We start from the raw sequence: 18,084 nt of genomic DNA on the forward strand, positions 1-18,084 counted from the left end.
TATAATTGGTAACTGCAGACTCGCTTTACGGTCGTTTCTGTGTGAAAAAAAAACCCTTTAATATAAACATGTAAATTTAAGTGGCTTGAAGTGCCCTTAATAGCCTATACGGATTAAATTAACATTAATTTAACAAGGATCTTAAAAAAATATGGATCTTTAGAAAATATTTTAATTAAATTTTAACATGTAGTGCGTTGCCATCTATTTTTAAACTTTAACACGAACCTTAGCGTGAAAATGATGAATGTTAATTTACATTAAAATAGTCGCATTTAGTAAACTAGCACTAAAACATTACGTATGTAAACACATGTTTACGTTATAAAGTGCTGTATTTTTGCATTTAGCAGTTTAAGTGATAAAATTTAAAATACCCGTCGATGCGCAGTAATTGGTTGCGTCTTCTATGAAGGGTGTGTCGGTAAGTTCATTGTGGTGCATTCACGTATCACTCAGAAAGTGCGTAAATGTATCGTGGCTTGTATTTAAGCGTTAAAAGTTCAAAACAAACAAACGAAATGTTTCTCCAAACTTGTGGAAAATATTACTTTCTTGTATCACACAAAAAGAAAGATGAAAATGGCGCAGTTACTAGAAATATTTATCACATTATAAACTATCTGTGGATGGAACTTGATTAAAAGCTCTCTCACACATTTTACCTAAAGAAACGTCAAAGAACTGGCTTCAAAACGAAAAGCTGCAAAAGCACCACTTCTCAGCTTGTTTTTGCTTTGATTAGTTGCGTCTGTGGGCTGAAGTTTTAATATAGTCAATATTTCCAACGCTTGTGAATGCGACACGCGTGGTCCAGCAGCAGGTTGCGGTTGGTTCAGGTCGGGACAGCGGCGCGCTCACGCACATCGCTCATGCTGACATCAAACTTTTGCACAAAAAGAAAAAAGGTTGCTCGTCTCGAAAAAAAAAAAACTACACAAAAACTGCCTGAAAATGTCCCAAAACTCTTGGGCAGCTGCAGTGGATGTTCAGGAGGCTACATCCTCACAGGTAACTTTTAAAGGTTACCCAACAACTTCCAAACTGTTGGGTCAAAACGCGGGCTAACTAGCTAGCTTAACGCTGACTTCGCTGTCACTGCTGCGTTATTTGCGCCAAAAAAAATTCAAACATATTTTGTTTTTTTCACCAGCTTGACTTTTCCAAAAAAGTCAGTGGAGTTCGTGGTCCACGCAACGTGATAGGAGACATAAACGGTAACTTAACTATTCGTTTTTCCTCCTTAAAATCACATCTAACTAAATTAACTGCTAACTTATGATTGTGCTGTCATGGTTGTTGCTGGTATTGCCACCTGTGTAGGGAATATCATGCCCGTGAAGGCTGGAAATGGAGGCTGGGGAGAGGAGCGAGTCAACCTGGCCGAGCAGTCTCTGCTGAACAAACTAATCCGCCGCTCACTGGTGAGGAACAGAAACCAGGTGGAGGTCCTGCAGGCGGACCCCAACTCTCCACTGTACTCGGTGAAGACCTTTGAGGAGCTGAGACTGTGAGTTTGCAAGGAAAACTTCCATCATGCTCGTTCGCTTTGTATGTTACCTTTATAAAATTACCTTATTTTGTATTTTTAATAGGAAGCCTGAGTTGCTGAAGGGGGTGTACAATATGGGCTTTAACAGACCATCAAGGATCCAGGAAAACGCTTTGCCTATGATGTTGGCACAGCCGTAAGTCCGTTTATAAAAAAAACTACGTTTCAAATTTGTATTTGTTGATTTACATGAAGTTCAAAGATACAAGGAAATTCCATTTAATTTTAGTGTTTGTTTGTTTTGTCCAATTTGTTGAGCTTGGTGAGGCTCTGGTGGAGATTCTTGTTAATTATATGAGGCCGTGAGTGATAATGAGTAAGCTGCCTTCTCAAAGTGTTGTTTTATTGTATTTGCTATTCTGAACCTCTTAGATCTTGCCTCTGACAAGTATCCGAACATCAAAACAATAACAACTAAACTGAAATGGCAAATTCAGTTGAAAAAAAATGAAAATGGGACTAACGCTGTTTTAACCCTGCCTCATATTGGTAACCTGTCCAGGGTGTACCCTGCCTCTCGCCCAGTGGTAGCTTGAATAGGCTCCAGCCCTGCCATGACCCTGATAAGCGGAAGAAAATGAATGGAAAAGGAAAATGACTACTAGTTAGAAAATGCAACACTATAATAAGTCAGATTTTTAGTCATCTGTTTTAGTAGCGAAGGGAGAAATCTGTTTGATTTATTGACTGAAAACAGTTAAGTTGTTTGAGGGGAGAATCCCAAGTATCTGTGTGTTTTAAATTAGTAAATGTTACAGTAGCGTGCTCTTTTAAAATTTATAGTAGTTTTTTTTTCTCAGTAAATTATCAGGTTGATAATAATGGCACTTTAATGGACATCTCTTTGCTGTCATCTCAACAAGTGGTGTTAAGGGCGTACAGTCATAATTTCCAGTGGCCAGAAAAAACGTGCACTGTGGTTTTTCAAGTGGTTTACATTATTGTGTATTTTGCATTACTGACCACTAGTAGGGCTGAGAAACTGTTCCTGTGGGGTCCTGTGTTAAATGTATTTTTCTCTCACTTTTCTAATCATATGAAATAAATAAATTACTACATTACAACAATTAATAACTTAAAACGAACACACTTCATCAGGGGAAACATGGGGCATAGTGATTTTTTTAAAAAAAAACAAAAACATTACCTATTTTTAATACTGATAATTGCTCACTTAGAAAATTACACCACCAAAAGACATGCTGGGTAATGCTAGTTGGCTAGCTGCCCATTGTGCTGGCACAGCTGTGAGTTCATATTCACTCCTTTTAAATTTGTGCCAAAACAATTAACTTGATAAATATTCTAAGAGATTTATTTAACAGCAATTTTAAATTATTTCAGAAAAATGTTAACCATTTGCCTTTTTTCATCTTAAAGATGTGTGTGGATGTCACACTTGTGTTCATTTATAATGGTGCTTTATGCCAAAAAGTTACACTATTTTATTAATATTTTGATATTTAATTACTCTTTAACAGATCCTTACATATAGGAACCTTAAATTAACAAATGCTGTACAGACAGTCCAGCAAAATGCATACATACAGTCGGCCATGAAAAAAACAAAGTACAAGATCCAAATATCTTCCACTGTTGCCACAATTAATGGAAGACAACTGTTTAAAATGTTTCTTAAAAACAAGGGCAGATGGAGTAAATAACAGGCTGGATCTACTTCTGCTGCCTTTGGGAGACTAAACCTAAGCCCTGATTGAAACATCTGGAACTCAACATGTAAGAGAAGCTGAGGTTCCAAAACGATGATCTGTGCCTTTGAGAAGCTCATACAGATGCAAAAAGTCATTAAGGGCACAACTTGACAATTCACCCCCAAGTTTGCTTCTATTTTTAAGACTTCCAAACCAGCAAATCATGGAAAATTAAATGACCGAGTCGAGAAAAAAGAATAAAATACTTGTTTAGTGTCATGGCTGCATAAAAGCTTCACAATTATCTATAAAAGAACAACCATTAATTTTCTTTTTTGCATATAGTGTACAATGCCCCAAAATTTATACCTGCTGCCATAATGGTATGTGACTAGTCAACTGGACATACATACTTTTCTGCCCTTATTAGTCTTTTATATTGTTTTTACTTTATTTATATATAAAGGTGGTTGTTGGTTCTGATGTTAGGATGGTGTTGCAGGATGGGCTCAAAAAAAAAAATGGGGTCAAAATCTTGTGTGTTGTGTTGTGTGTTTGAATTCTAGTATTGTTACAGCGCTGCTTTTTTGCCTCTGATAAATGCTGTTAGCCGATGTTGACGAATTCAGCGCTGTTGGACTGGGACACTTGGCGAATAATCTCCCATAAGATGTGGAAATGTAATACAACTGTTTATCAGAAGGAAATGGTGAATTATAGGACACTCAAGCCCAACATTAGCAGGCATTATTTTGTAAGCCTATAACAGCTTGTTGTTGTTTAGTCAGCTTGTTGTCAGCTGTTACGCGATGAAAGGGTCACAAGTCTAATCTGCTGACAACAAGTAATTGAAACAATGGTGGGAGTAAATACACATGTTTATGCACATTTTTGTGTGTTGGAACCCTGGCTTCAGGAGGTGAGGCTTGAGGATACGGGGTATGTTTTGGTTTTTTTGGTTTTTACTTAAAACTTTAGTTTGTGATTATTTTTTTAATGGACTTTTGTCCTGTTGTAATGCTTAAAAAAAAATCTAATCAGTCAAAATTTAAAAAAAAAAAAACCTTTCAAAGCTTCAGCACATCAGGTTTTTCTGTGATTTATTAATTTCTTCATGTCTACTTTTTTTCTGCTTTCAGACCTCAGAATCTGATTGCACAGTCGCAGTCTGGCACAGGTAAAACTGCTGCATTTTCTCTGGCCATGCTCAGCCATGTAAACCCTGACAATAAGTGGACTCAGGTAAGCAGAACATCCTCAGAGTATCATAGCATTTTCAATCTCTTGAGACAGCTGGTATCCTTTTATCAGACCCTGAAATGTATTCACCAGGTCAAAATTTTTTTCTTTTAGTGCCTTTGCATCGCACCGACGTACGAGCTCGCATTGCAGACTGGTCAAGTCATTGAGCAAATGGGGAAATTTTGTCCAGATGTGAAGCTGGCATATGCCATTCGGGGAAATAGAAGTAAGAATGTGATAGTAATTGTACTCTCTTCTGAAGAAAAGATTTCTAGTCACCAGTCTGTGTTCACTGCGTGACTCTCTGCATTGTGTTCAGTGGAGCGAGGAGCCAAGTTGCAACAGCAGATTGTCATTGGTACACCGGGCACAGTCCACGACTGGTGCACCAAGTACAAGCTCATTGACCCCAAAAAGATCACCATGTTTGTGCTGGATGAGGCTGATGTGATGATCGCCACCCAGGGCCACCGGGACCAGAGCATTCGAATCCACAGGTGCACTCCTTTTGGTCTTTATGTTCATATTTTTATTTCCAGAGTTTTACAATAACAAACACTGGCTGGTAAATATGGCATGCAGTACAGTTCACCTGAAGCAGGTTTTTAATTACTTAGTATTTGGTGCCATAATCTATAATGTCATAGTTCATTTTATCAGTCATAGTAGGTTCAGCTTAACCAACAAAAGCACATCAGGTAGGTAGATTAGCCTGCTTCTGGCTTATTGTGGCCAGTAACTTTATTTCCACCAAAGTGGCATGAATCTTCACTAAAAATTTATTCAGTTGCCAGTTTTAAAAATAAAAGATATACCTCTGAACTACATAACCTGTTGTTGGTGTTGAAAACACAGTAGGAAGACAGTACTGGTTGATGCCACAGTGCAGGCGTTCCACTCACATTTGTACTTAAATATACATGCATGTGGATTTTACTTGTGGGAGAGAGATGTGGGAAAAAGGATTCGGCTTAGGCAACTTGTGCTTTTCTCAACAAAGTTTCATAACACAGCGGGAATGAAGATGATCCTGTTGTATTTGAAGCTTCTCCTCTTAAACACACATGGCAGTCTGCAAAGAGCCAGCATTATTACCAAGATAATAGTGAAGGTGGACGAGAAGAAATATTGTTCTAGTCTACAGCATCAGTGCTTGTTCCTAAAATCACAATGAGAACATCTGTAAGTATTGTTTATTGAACCATCTGTGTGAGTAGAGGAGTCTTTTCACCTCCTCCTATACACCTTTGATTTCCTTCTTGCGGCGACAAAGCTAATAAAGAACAAATTAGAATAAAAACCCTTGTGTGCAGATAAACGCAATCTTTAAATCTGATGTCACAAAATGCTTTGCGAGAGCTGACAGCAGTTTTCCCTCCTCTGTGTCTGTGTGATAACCTGAAGCATGCAGGGATGAGTTTAAAAGGGGTCATGGAGAGGACTTCACATCATTTAAAACTCATTAAAGAGCGAGCAGAGACGATGTAAGCTGGCAGCCAAGTTAACATGATATCTGCTATATTTATATCTGCATACAATCCTGTCGTTTTAACTTTTTCTTAAACAGCATTTTTGCTTGAGTGTCAGTGAAAAGATCGCTTCATATTTAAACTTGTTGAGCAGGTGGCCCATCAAAGTGGAAATTGATAATAATATACATGCATGCATGCATACATATATAAAGTATGATTCACAGCAAAAAGGGCAAGCTAACAGTTTTATATGTGAGCCAAGCAACATGGAGACATTGTTCTCACAGGAAGGAACTCTTAAAGACCAGCATACAAAAAATAATTTATTTTAATCGTGTTATGTTATGGAAGGACAAATGTAAAATTTTCTACCACAGTCCTCTTTTGATTCTAATTGTAGTCACAGTAATGAACCCTTCTGTTTGACTCTGGAAATCCCCTTTGTCACAGGCCTCAGATTTGCTGCATGTGTTTTTGTGAGTGCGAGAGGAGAGGCTGCAGCTCCACCATGAACTACAACTTTGTCATTTTTATTAATTTCTTTTTTACTGCTGGCGTCATCAGCCTTTTCTTTGTTGATTAATATATTTTATTCACACATGCCATCTCTGTATTACATTTAATAGTTTGCACAGTTTTGAACCCTGCAGTACCAGCTTCAACGTGCTGCTCTGCTTTCCACTAAGATCAGTCTTGTTTATTTCAGGAACCTTATGTTTCTTTTAATGTAAAAATGTACTACAGGGAACACTTGTTAATCAGTTATATCAAAAGCCACATTAACATTCCTCCGTCTCAATATACCAACGTACACACAACAATAAACTGAAAAGAGAAGTCTAATGACTTAACATTCTTTGTTGTTTGTTTAAACAAGTGTTTTTTGTCACACTTTGTCTCCACACTTATGCAGACAGCTGCCGATGAACTGTCAGATGCTCTTTTTCTCTGCAACATTTGAGGACTCTGTGTGGAGGTTTGCAGAGCAAATTGTTCCTGAACCTAATATAATCCGGCTAAAGCGTGAGGAGGAGACTCTGGATACCATCAAACAGTTCTATGTGAACTGCAAAGAGAAGGAGGACAAGTTCACTGCACTCTGCAATCTATACGGGGCCCTTACCATTGCACAGGCCATGATCTTTTGCAAGGTAAGTCAGGTGTTTTTAAAGCTGCTTAACAAAAACGATGATTTAATGGTTTTAATTTGTCACTGAAAGCACTGTAACTCGTGAGAAGGAGAGAGCTCACAAAAAGAAGGGTTTTATGTCAGTAAGTTAGTATCCTAAATTTTAATCTACGGATAAAGTGTAGCTGAATACACCAGTACTAGTAGTAGAGCAATAGTGCATGATGAGCCCCGAGTTTATTTGGCTGCAAGACACGGTGTTTTTGTTGACAGAGGAAATATCCTTTTTTTCAGGCTGTGGCTGCTTGTAGCTCTAGGTAGGAAGCTGGAGCTTAGAAAAAGCAGACTCGTGTGACCTTTTCACTTAATAAATGATCAGTTTTAACTCACCTGGCTGAAGGAGCGATGAGCTATAAAAGCTAAGGGGTAAAAAGCAAAAAAGCCAACAGTGATCCCGGGATTCAGTCAACCTATCCCCAGACCCAGCCAAACCTGGCACCAGGCAGGGTGTAGGAAAATGGGATGTAGAGGACCCACCTGCGCCTCTCCCTGCTTGTCCGTGTTAAAAATGACCTGTTGAGTGGTGCAAATGTTGGTATATGTCAGTGAATGAGATGTAGAAAGTAAGTATGACTGTGTGAAAACTAGAGTGCTATTAAAATTGAGGGGAGAAATGTGACACAAGCACAACACTTTTGGTCAGCACTGTTCATCAACACCCCCCCCCCACACACACACACACACACACACACACACCACCCCACCCCCCAAAAAAAACAAAACCTTAGTGTCTAAATTGTAAGTATGAGTGGTTATAACTTCTTTTCTTACCCTCTTTCTTTAGACCCGAAAGATGGCTGCCTGGCTGACAGAAAGTCTGACCAAAGAGGGCCATCAGGTGGCATTGCTAAGTGGTGAAATGACAGTGGAGCAGCGAGCTGCTGTTATTGAACGCTTCAGGAGCGGCAAAGAGAAAGTGCTTGTGACCACGAATGTGTGCTCAAGAGGTAAGAAGGCTATTAAGTGAGAGTTTAAAATAAACTCATTCTGGGAGGGAATGTCAGCGTGATTGCCAATGATTGATACCAATGGTGGTAAGTGTGCACCCATTAATGTAGAGCTAGAGGTGGACACTTCTATTTTAAAGTGAGGCAGATTCAGTTTATTAAAATGTTTATTATTTAATCCATCAGTGGGAAAATTGTCTAAAAACTTTCTTTATCAGTGAGCCAGTGTAGATCACTTTAACCACTGTTGATCCTTGAAGTCATTGTCCATCAGCACTAGGGCTGTGCGATATGACCAAAATCTCATATCCCGATATAAGACATCTATCGTCCCGATAACGATATAAATCACAAAGATTTAACATTTTCTGTAAATTCTGTGAATCTCGGGCAGCTTGACTTGTGTGAAGTGTTTCCAGCTGGGCGTCGTGTACCTGGAGTCCAGTGTTTTAACCGATGCATTTTTAGACATAAGTTACACCGGTCGCCGTTTTCTTTGAGTATTTATTACATAGCGTGCTGCGGAGAAAAGCCTGTTCTAATATTTGAGTCTAAGGTTTATTTTTTAGCACCTGACAGCTCTTTTTTGCTTCTCATCCATAAATACTCTGCATACTCTTTCACATGATTCAGGGTTTTGTTTTGTTTTTGTTTTTTAAGTCTCAACAGGATCTTGAGCTTTATTGTGAAAGGTTTATGTGGAAAATAAACAAGCGGACACGCGAAGGTTTTACCATCGTTGTTGCTAACGACAATGCATAAAAACAGGCGCTTGTCCGTCCGTAGTGTGGTTATATAAAATATAAGAGAAAGAGAGAACTTTAAGAAATGAATATAGCCACTACAGTGACCATCAAAACGATGAAAAAATATTGCCGTAAACAGTTTATTTTGCGACACCACAAAACAAACGATAGCGTAAAATGAAACAATAGGCGTTTTTATATCGTCATCCGATATATATCGTTATATCGAACAGCCCTAATCAGCACTTACTATTTTGCTTACATGGATTGCAGGTATTGATGTGGAACAGGTGTCTTTGGTGGTGAACTTCGAACTCCCAGTTGATCTGGACGGGAATGCTGACAATGATACATACCTTCACCGCATTGGCCGTACCGGCCGTTTTGGCCGACGTGGATTTGCCGTTAATATGGTGGACAGCCAGCACAGCATGGATATTATAAAACAGATTGAGATGCATTTCGGTATGTTCCATTTTTTACTCGAGCTTGATACAATTGAGAGAATCCAGATCCTAATGACGCATCCTCTTTTTTTCCTTTCATCTACAGACAGGAAAATCATCAAACTTGACACCTCCAATCTGGAGGAAATGGAGAACCTGATAAGCTGAAGTTGCAACAACTAGACATGTTGCCTAAAATGTTAATGACCCCCCCCCCTTCCCCCAAGGATTTATTGTTTGCACTTTTATTGTTTACAGATGCATGCGTGTGTTAACTGTGCAAAACAGAAAGTTTGCACTTTGATTTTGTTTGCCTTTGTTCACTGACGTCACCTTAAAGCATACAGGAGTGTTGGATTGCAGTGTTCTTTAATTTATTTGTGCAGTGAAATATTAATGTAGTTAGTATAGATGTTTGCATGACTTGAGTTTGATCAATTATCCTTGAGTGGCTTAAAGCATTTTAAAAGTTTAAAATGCCTGTCTTACTGTAGCGGGAGTCATAATTTCATGTGAGGATGTTGCTGAGTTTTTTTGTGGATTTAAAAAAAAATCTTGTTAAAGCCTGCTGAGAAGATGACTTAAAGTTTAAAAAATCAGTTAATAAAAAGAGAGACAGAGGGAGAGACCTGATAGCTTTTTTTCCCCCTTTAACTTTACTGTGTGATTGTTTCAATAAATTTTCCAGAGTTGGCACAAATGGTATTATGAGTTTGTTGAAACACATTTGAGCATAATTTTATTTAAAATTTAAAACTGTATTTTCAGTTAAGCAGACTAATTGACTCACTTTGGTGTTGGCTACCATTTCTGTGAAGTCAAACACACAAGCAACTTAAATGGATTCAAAAGTTCTCGGGTGAAAAACTCCAAGTTCCTTGGCGTAGTTCTAATAGCTTACATTTTAATGAGTACACCTGAGTAATAAGGTTTTGATGATGCCTTCAGGAGCAGGCTGTACAATTCCAGCTTGCAAAATCTTACTGAAGCAATTAACCTAGTAAATATCATTTAGTGGGATGTGAGGCACCCTGAACTCTAAATATAAACGGTACATACTGCAGACATGAATGTAAAACTTCTACCATTTTAATTTGTCATTAAACTTATTTTTTGGAAGATGTTATACTTGCTTGCCCATGCCATGAACTGCCTGAAAAAGGATACATTTTATTAATTTAAATTTAATCAAATGATTCAAAAGATTACTTTCATTTAATAATAAAACTTGATTATGATAAGTTAGTTTTAATGAACACTTTGGGAAAACAAGTTGAAAGGAGCTATACTAAAATTTATTAAATGTAGATTGCAAAACGGAGCTTTTACATGCGTAAAGACCACCTAAATCACTTTTGAGAATCAACATAGTTGTGAATATTTTATTTTCCAAATATATAACCCCATTTGCTCATTGAGTTATGAAACATTTATTTATACATCCTGAAATGTATATAATCTCAAAGTACTCTGAAGAATCACAACTCCGTGCAGGTTCATGAACACACAATGCAGAAAAACATCTCTTCTGCTACACAGACAGACCCTGAGCACGAGAAGCTTAATTTTACTTGAGTAAGGTGCATATTGGACGAAGTTTGGCATTAAAAATCTTAGAGGCTACAGATTGGTGCGAAAGAAGCCTTTTAAACTTTGCACAGTGAAGTTCAGATATCCAAGTGAAGCTACAAAATGCACAATTACAGACCTCAAAGAACACATATTACTCCTGTCCCCCCATAGTGTCAGTTTTCTGAGAGATGCACAGCAAGGATCTGTTAGGAATGGCACACTGTGCCAGAGTCATACGCAGGTCTCTAAAGGTCCTGCGTGGCACCTCCATGGTCTCAATGCAAGCATCTTCATACCTGGTTCCAAACCTGGCCTCTGCACTGGCTTTCACTGTTAGCAGAGTGTGTGTGTGGTCAAAGGGCTGCTGAAACCTCCTTCCGCATGGAGCTCTTACAGCAAGAAGCAAACTGCCACTGCCAGCTTCTGCCGTTGAATCACTGGGGCTGCAGACCTTGGTCACACCATCATTTGCTAGGTTAAGGTTGGACACGTCTTTGTGCAGGCTCACCTCTGACTGCCTTCTCTTCTCTATTGACGGAAGGACTTTGTACTTGTTTAAGGACTGTGGCGGAGCAGCAGGAGTACGCTGCAGCATGTGCAAAACTTCCTCTTGGCTCAGGTGGTTAGCTTGCAACATGACGGGCTGAGACTGGGAGCGGAGGTTTCTGTCCGGCCTGCGGAACTCAGGAGACCCCGGCTCCCTGTGGATGCTGTTCGCCTCCCCTGGATGCAGTGAGCTGTCTACAGCAGGTCTGCTTCGCCCCTTAGAGGATTTTGGCCTTGTTAGATACATCGAAGATCCGCTGCTTTGAAGATTTCCAGCTGTGTTTCGGCGTAAGTGCTTTACAAAAAGGAGTAAAGAGAGTTTATATTGTTCTAAAGGCTATGAGCACAGCTTTTAAAAACTATCGCACTGGTTAAACGTATAAATGTACGCTTCCGTAGCTGGTCAACAAGTTAAATTAGCGTTTGTGCGCTTTACTTCCCAGTTTGGGTATTAAGTCCTTTCTCAAGCGTCAGCAACGTTGCCATGACACTCTGGTTGCCTTGACGACCTGTGGTTGGAGAGTGGGAGTCCCCTGCTGTTGGAAACATGCAACTGCAGCTTCATACATTAATGCAAACAGAAGGTGGCAAGCTTATTTTATTGTTTAGTTAGCTAAAAGCTAAAATTAGGGTTGAAAAAGTGTTCACTATAATCAAAACCAAAACAAACTGAAACAATAATGTGTTCTCACAAAACTACCTAAAATAAAATAATGTAGGAAAAATATCTTTAGCCTTAATCATCAATCAATCAATTTTCTCTTTTCCAGACCATTCTCTGTGGTGTGGGAAAATCCCAGCAGATCAGCAGTTTCTGTAATACTCAGATCAACCCATATGGCACCAACAATCATGCCATATTCAAAGTCACTTAAATCACCTTTCATCCCCATTCTGATGCTCAGATTGAATTATAGCTGATCATCTTGTCTATATGCATAAATGCATTTAGTTGCTGCCATGTGATTGGTTGAGTAAACATTTGCATTAATGTGTAGATGAACAGGTGTACCCAACAAAGTGGCCGGTGAGTGTATTTAGTCTCATAGTAATGCTATGTGTTCATTTCTGTCACCTTCAAGATGCTGTTTAAGTACAGTGAGATGGCTGCACTTACAATGACTTATTTTCTAAAATCAAAAAAGAAATCACATGACAAAGTTTAATTCACAAAATAAGAAACCTTAAGTACATCCTTCACGGCCAAACGGGAACATCTGTCTTTTTTCACCTGCAATGTTTATTACATGTTTGAGTGAATAATAACACAGAATACAGAACATGCTTGTTCCAAATACAATGCTATATTCTATCATAATATTTGTACATTAATCATAAATCAATTCATAATGCAAAACATTTGTTCATGTGGACATAAATAAACATTTGCATGTAACAAAAATACAAATCTTCATTTAACAAGAAAAAACCTAAATCAGATGTGTAGTAAAACACTGAAGTGATATGAATTTATGGAAAACAACTGTACAGAGTTAAACCTTTTTAATCAATGATTTACAACATGCTGTTTCCCAATTAAGTATGTTTGTCCATTTGCATTTATAATATATCATCATCCCATATTTATGGAATATTTTGTAATATATCTAAATAGAAAGGTCATTAATAATGGTTACCAGCAACAGAAGGTTCAACATTTTAACACTGGATTAAATACTGCATGGCAGCTGAAAAACTGACGTAACAGTTTACTTTATTCCATACAATTTTCATAATTGGTATACCTCACTATTATTCATTATTACTTTGTGTCATGTTTCCCCAATTAAATGTTTGGTCTTTTAAGCATTACAAAATATCATCATCATGCCAGCAAATAACTTTTCTGTTAATCCTCTTAAGATATTAAATCTCTTCAGCCTGTTTTCATATCTGAGAGCCAAACATTTGTTCACTTCTAATTAATTTGTCATTTCATTGTTTCTTCATTACTTCTTAATGCTGAAATCTCAAATCCAAAATGCAAACTTGGTTTATTTCCTTTGAATAAATGTTGTTGCAAAAACAGCAGCTTTAAACGGGAGCCCAAGACTTCAGGGACCCACTGTAGTTCCCTTCATATTTTTAAATTAATTTTAAAAAAACAAAACAATCCAAAGCAGCTATTCCCAAACATGACCACAATGGAAAACTGTAATTTGAACATCCTCCATCCGAAATTTGATAACTTCAAGCAGATCAATATTTCCTTTTATTTCATTAATTCAGATTTTCTTTTTTCTTTTTTAAATCAAAGTAAAAAGTGTTACTGAGGTTAAAACAGTCTTGTTAAGAGAGACAAGGCCAAGAAGGCAGTGCAGATTGCAACAAATACAAACATAACTAAAGAAATAAACAAAGATGCAAGTTTTAAGATGAGCTTTTGGTCATCTGAGAAAAACATGAATTTGGGAATTGTCTGCATGTAACGCAAACTTAATTATTATTTTTTTTTAAGTGGGAACATCAAATGAGAACATCAAAGAATGAGTGCAGAAATTCCAGGGTCTGTACTACTGAAGGAGTTAAACAGTAAATGATAACAGTAAATAATTTATAACAATAGATGACTGAATAAAAACAGAACGCAGCATTTAATAAATTAACGGAAATTAATGGAAAAGTTATATATAGTGGTCCTAATATGGAGCCCTGGGGAACTCCTTGAATAATAGGAGACAAGGGAGGGCAGACCAGACGAAGCGACACAATGCGTGCTTACAAGTAACTTAAAAATCAACTTACAGCATTCCCAGGTAAAGCAGTGTTGTGTAGTCCATTTATTAAGGTGGTATTGTAAACTGTATGAAAAGCCTTTTAGAAATGAAGAAAAAGACATTGTTTTGTATTGTTTGTAGTTCTTTGTATCAGTATTGTCATTTACGCTTTAATAGAAGCAGTTATTTTGCCGTGTTGTTTTCTAAATCTTGACTGTTGGGAGAGAATTGAAAATTGAAATTCTGTCTAAAAACTCTTTTAGATTTTAACTTTTATTAATTTATTGTCTAAGAGTGTTTCTCCAACAGCTTTACTAAAAATAAAAAAAAATTCTAACTAATGAAGGGATTTAAGGTAAATTCAGGAACAGTTTCTTTTTCAAATATAAATATCTAATTGCAATTTTAAACTAAATTAAAAACCAAGTCAAAAAGTCCTTAAGGATTTAAAAAGAAATAATAAACTGATTTTTATTATTTAAGATTGGTTATTTTAGAAGAAGGATTTTATTCTGTTAAATATTATAAGAATTAAACCAACATGATCTTATCCTACATGTTTAACCTTCCTCTGAGAGATGGCTGGGCTCATTTACTCAGAAAGATTGATGGGTGGATGGTCAAAAGTTTAAAAGGTGCAGCTTTTTAAATTATATATTTCTGTCTAAAAATGTAAAATCTTCAAAATCTGAGTTAACTACAAACAATATATTAATATTAATTAATATACTGTAAATGATCTCTGACCCTAGACTGGGAACTGTTGATTTAAAAGCAAAAGATGAGTTAATAAAAATACATTCAAAGGTCCATTACGTGGAGGAAAATGTACAGAATTTTATGTTAAAACATGTATACAGTAGTTTCAAAATTAATCTTAGTGGTATTACAGCTAATTATGACACAGTCCTTCACCAAGCAGCAGAAGCATCTTGTTCAGCAGCCTTTCACCAAGGACAAGTTACAAATATTTAATTATATAAAAGTATGACGTGTCAGATATTAGCACTTCTTGCTTCTAAGGTAAATCAAGCAGGTTATGTTGAGCATATAGGTCCTCTGTGATCTGGTACACCTCAGAGATGAGAGGTAGGGCCTCCCCCAGCTTGGCCACAACCTGCTCAGGTGGGCCAACATTCATTACTTCGAAAAATGTTTGGCGACCAGGAAGCACGAGGAAGGCCATGCCCGCAGCCTTACGGATCATCCACGGATGGTGCTGGGCGAGGGACTCGTTGTAGGCCTCTGCACACAGGGCAGATGTTTTACTGTCTTCTGTGCTGGTGCGCAGGCGATCCAGGAAGAGCTCCAGCCATCTCAGAGCGCGGTGGAGCCTCAGCAGAGTACGACAGCCAGACTCTGGGTGGCTTTCTTTCTTGTTCACATCCACGAGATTATTGTCCAGTTCGTATTTTACCATCGACTGCACAGTAGCATAGTGAGAAGCGTTCTCACCATTCATATAATTCACAAGGATCTGGATCTTGCTGACAGCATCCTTAGAAATGAAGCCAAAGACACTTCCCAAGCTGTTCAGAAACCTATTACAAGGAGTAAAAACACACTCAGTTAACACCTGGGTGTCCTTTTGGTCTACTATTACGGCAGTAAATTCTAAATGTCTGCAAATTATAATCGGTTCAGTTCACATGAGAAATTCCAAGAATTCACTCACAGACCAGAGCTGAAGCTCAACTCTTTCCGTTTTATGCTGTTCCTGCTGCAAAAATATTTCACATACTTCTTACAATAAAAATGCAACATTTATGAAAGCCGCTGCAATTTGAATTTCAATTATAATTACAAATTCCAGTCATTTCTAAAATATTATCAAGATGCAGTTATTATTGTGCCTCAGCCTGTTTCGTAATGCTATTGTGTTGCCTTTGATTCCTTTACTTTCATTTTTTCCTAATTGAAAAGAGTCCAAACTATACCCTCCGTCAAGCTGTTGTGTGATTTAGTCAGTTGAATTTTAAGTTAGTTGGATTTCAGTGAACCTACCTAACTAACTAACCCTTATAATCAAACAGCCCTGAAAGTCACAGTTTGTTGACATTCAGGATTTTTGTGGTTCAGAGTAGGCCTTTAAAAGGGCCTGGCATGGCACGTAAGCACAATCGATTGATGTATAGTAAAGGCAATGAGTTTGTCTTACCTTAATTAACAAATATTAAATGAATTTTATTGATAGTTTGACCCTTTGATAAACAAAAACTGTTTGCCTTTTGAATGCAACAAAACTCTCACTATACAGCTCTGGTATTTGTTTCTTTTTTCTATTGGATCTTTTAATTGCTCTTATATAAGAAAAACATGGAGCTTTAAAAAGGGAACACTCATGCTAGCATTACCAGTTTTGCAAATACTTGTCGGCCTGCTTCTGTCGTCACATTTCATTGATTTTTTTTAAAAACCAGAAAGTCCACTGAGAATAAAATCTCTTTTTCCACAGAGACCTAGCCCTAGCCAAGAAGGCACACTATTACCAGGAATATGATCCTGGAATCAGTCTGTAGGTAAAGTAGACCCTTTCATATGCTATAACCTGTTTTGATCAGCCACCTATCTCAGCCTGTGATATGACCCTTGTTTCACAGACATTCGACTGTTGTAGTTTTGCAATTGAAACTACAATACAACTTTCAATACACTCCAATTTTATTTATTTAAATCACAAAAAAAAATCACCTTAAAGTGCTTAACACTATAAGGTACAGTAACCCTACAATAATACAGAGAAACCCCAACAATCAGACAACCCCCTATTAACAAGCATTTTGGCAGCAGTGTGAAAGAATATTTCCTTGTAACAGGAAGAAACCTGTTAAAAGGGAGAACCAGGCTCAGTCAGGGGCAGCCATCTGGTGCAAGCAGTTAGGGGTGAGGGAAAGGAGACATGATACTGAGGCACAAAGTTGGAATCAGAAAACAGAAATGAACAAAAGGGGGGTTTGATTTCAGGTTATACAATTTATTTGTTTTTGAACAGAGCTTTAATGTGTTTTTCAAACCTGTGGATATCTCCTGTAATTATGAAGCTGCAAGGACTCATAAAATAATTAATTAAAAAGCAGCAAATTTTAGCCTATCCCTATGTTCTTTGAGGGTCTGTAACCTGGAAAGTTTTCATGGCATGAAGGTGACACTTTTATTTATTCATTAAACATACGAAAGTTAATATCTAATTTTTAAAAAAATAAAAATAAAAATAGATGAAGAGTCAGCTAGATCAGATATAAATCTCAAGACTTGATCTTAGCTTATAGTAAACGCTCTCTGTCCTACATTTATCTTGCTGTGATCTGCTCGCCTTACTTTACTTCTACACTGATGTAAGAACACACAGAGAATATTTGGACCCCCAAACCACTTACTTTACAAGCCCACGCCATCCAGCGACGTACTGTTCTAGATAGACTTCTTTATTTTCCGACAGACACAACTTAAAAGTGTCTAGGACCTCCTGGAGGGAGAACTTCTGGTCTTCTGAGCCTGCCATGGTTTCTACCAGGAAGTGCAAATGACACAAACAGGCACGTAAAAAATGAATGAAAAAATGTATTTCGGGGCTACAAACAAACCGGAACTGGGTAAAAATGTAAGCCCTGTGGTAAACGATCAAGAAGTGAACTCGTCACCTACAAGAAAAGTTAAAATTGAAAGGAAAATTACGCATTTCTTTTTCTCGACACCGTGAAGCGACAGATCCTGTCTGTTCTTATCCGGTTCTACTGCGCAGGCTCTAAATTGGCGACTTTATCTTCAAAATAAAAGCGAGGGAAATTTGTACCTTGATTGCTTATTAGACTTGTTGAAAGAAGTTATTATAACCCAAACCGTGATCCCGCCGCACTTAAACAAATAGTTTTGTTGCTTAAACGTCACTGATGTGTGAAAAATAAAAAGTGACAAACAGCATAGCCTTTGTATGCCAGAAATGAACTTTTATAAATGAATGCACCTGAAATCCCTGTAGGCAGTGCTGAAATTAGGTCAAAAA

General features: G+C 37.6%; 3 protein-coding genes across 4 annotated transcripts; 1 reads left to right on the forward strand and 2 right to left on the reverse strand.

Annotated features, from left to right (window-relative positions):
* Nucleotides 1-813: 813 nt before the first annotated feature.
* Nucleotides 814-9,946, forward strand: ddx19a (DEAD-box helicase 19a). Its single transcript, XM_084918030.1, has 11 exons — nt 814-1,011; nt 1,154-1,217; nt 1,324-1,510; nt 1,596-1,688; nt 4,344-4,446; nt 4,558-4,672; nt 4,766-4,943; nt 6,832-7,069; nt 7,892-8,054; nt 9,074-9,265; nt 9,353-9,946. The coding sequence occupies exons 1-11, from the start codon at nt 955-957 to the stop codon at nt 9,412-9,414; spliced, it is 1,452 nt and encodes a 483-aa protein (XP_084774156.1). The 5' UTR covers nt 814-954; the 3' UTR covers nt 9,415-9,946.
* Nucleotides 9,947-10,614: 668 nt separating this feature from the next.
* On the reverse strand, nt 10,615-11,871 carry ubxn10 (UBX domain protein 10). Its single transcript, XM_084917865.1, has one exon. The coding sequence runs from the start codon at nt 11,609-11,611 to the stop codon at nt 10,970-10,972; it is 642 nt and encodes a 213-aa protein (XP_084773991.1). The 5' UTR covers nt 11,612-11,871; the 3' UTR covers nt 10,615-10,969.
* A 633-nt stretch (nt 11,872-12,504) lies between these two features.
* Nucleotides 12,505-17,813, reverse strand: cptp (ceramide-1-phosphate transfer protein). Of its 2 annotated transcripts, XM_084917864.1 has the most exons (3): nt 17,727-17,813; nt 17,459-17,588; nt 12,505-15,622 (listed from the first exon to the last, which is right to left on the reverse strand). In XM_084917864.1, exons 2-3 carry the CDS (start codon nt 17,581-17,583, stop codon nt 15,100-15,102), a joined length of 648 nt encoding a protein of 215 aa, XP_084773990.1. In that variant the 5' UTR covers nt 17,584-17,588; nt 17,727-17,813; the 3' UTR covers nt 12,505-15,099. The 2 variants fall into 2 exon arrangements, with proteins under 2 accessions (XP_084773990.1, XP_084773989.1); XM_084917863.1 differs by having other exon boundaries at nt 17,459-17,813.
* Between the last annotated feature and the right edge of the window lie 271 nt (nt 17,814-18,084).

Source organism: Perissodus microlepis, chromosome 20 (assembly GCF_051167445.1).
Source record: "Perissodus microlepis isolate ML-2025 ecotype Zambia chromosome 20, ASM5116744v1, whole genome shotgun sequence".
Lineage (NCBI taxonomy): Eukaryota > Metazoa > Chordata > Actinopteri > Cichliformes > Cichlidae > Perissodus > Perissodus microlepis.

Bases quoted from the DNA above. Each gene is read 5' to 3' on its own strand.
- cptp (XM_084917864.1), bottom strand. From the start codon at position 17,583: ATGGCAGGCTCAGAAGACCAGAAGTTCTCCCTCCAGGAGGTCCTAGAC. The intron at 15,623-17,458 runs GTAAGTGGTTTG...TCCTTGTAATAG, and splicing joins GGATGGCGTGGGCTTGTAAA to GTTTCTGAACAGCTTGGGAA.
- ddx19a (XM_084918030.1), top strand. From the start codon at position 955: ATGTCCCAAAACTCTTGGGCAGCTGCAGTGGATGTTCAGGAGGCTACA. The intron at 1,511-1,595 runs GTGAGTTTGCAA...TATTTTTAATAG, and splicing joins ACCTTTGAGGAGCTGAGACT to GAAGCCTGAGTTGCTGAAGG. The intron at 7,070-7,891 runs GTAAGTCAGGTG...CTCTTTCTTTAG, and splicing joins AGGCCATGATCTTTTGCAAG to ACCCGAAAGATGGCTGCCTG.
- ubxn10 (XM_084917865.1), bottom strand. From the start codon at position 11,611: ATGTATCTAACAAGGCCAAAATCCTCTAAGGGGCGAAGCAGACCTGCT.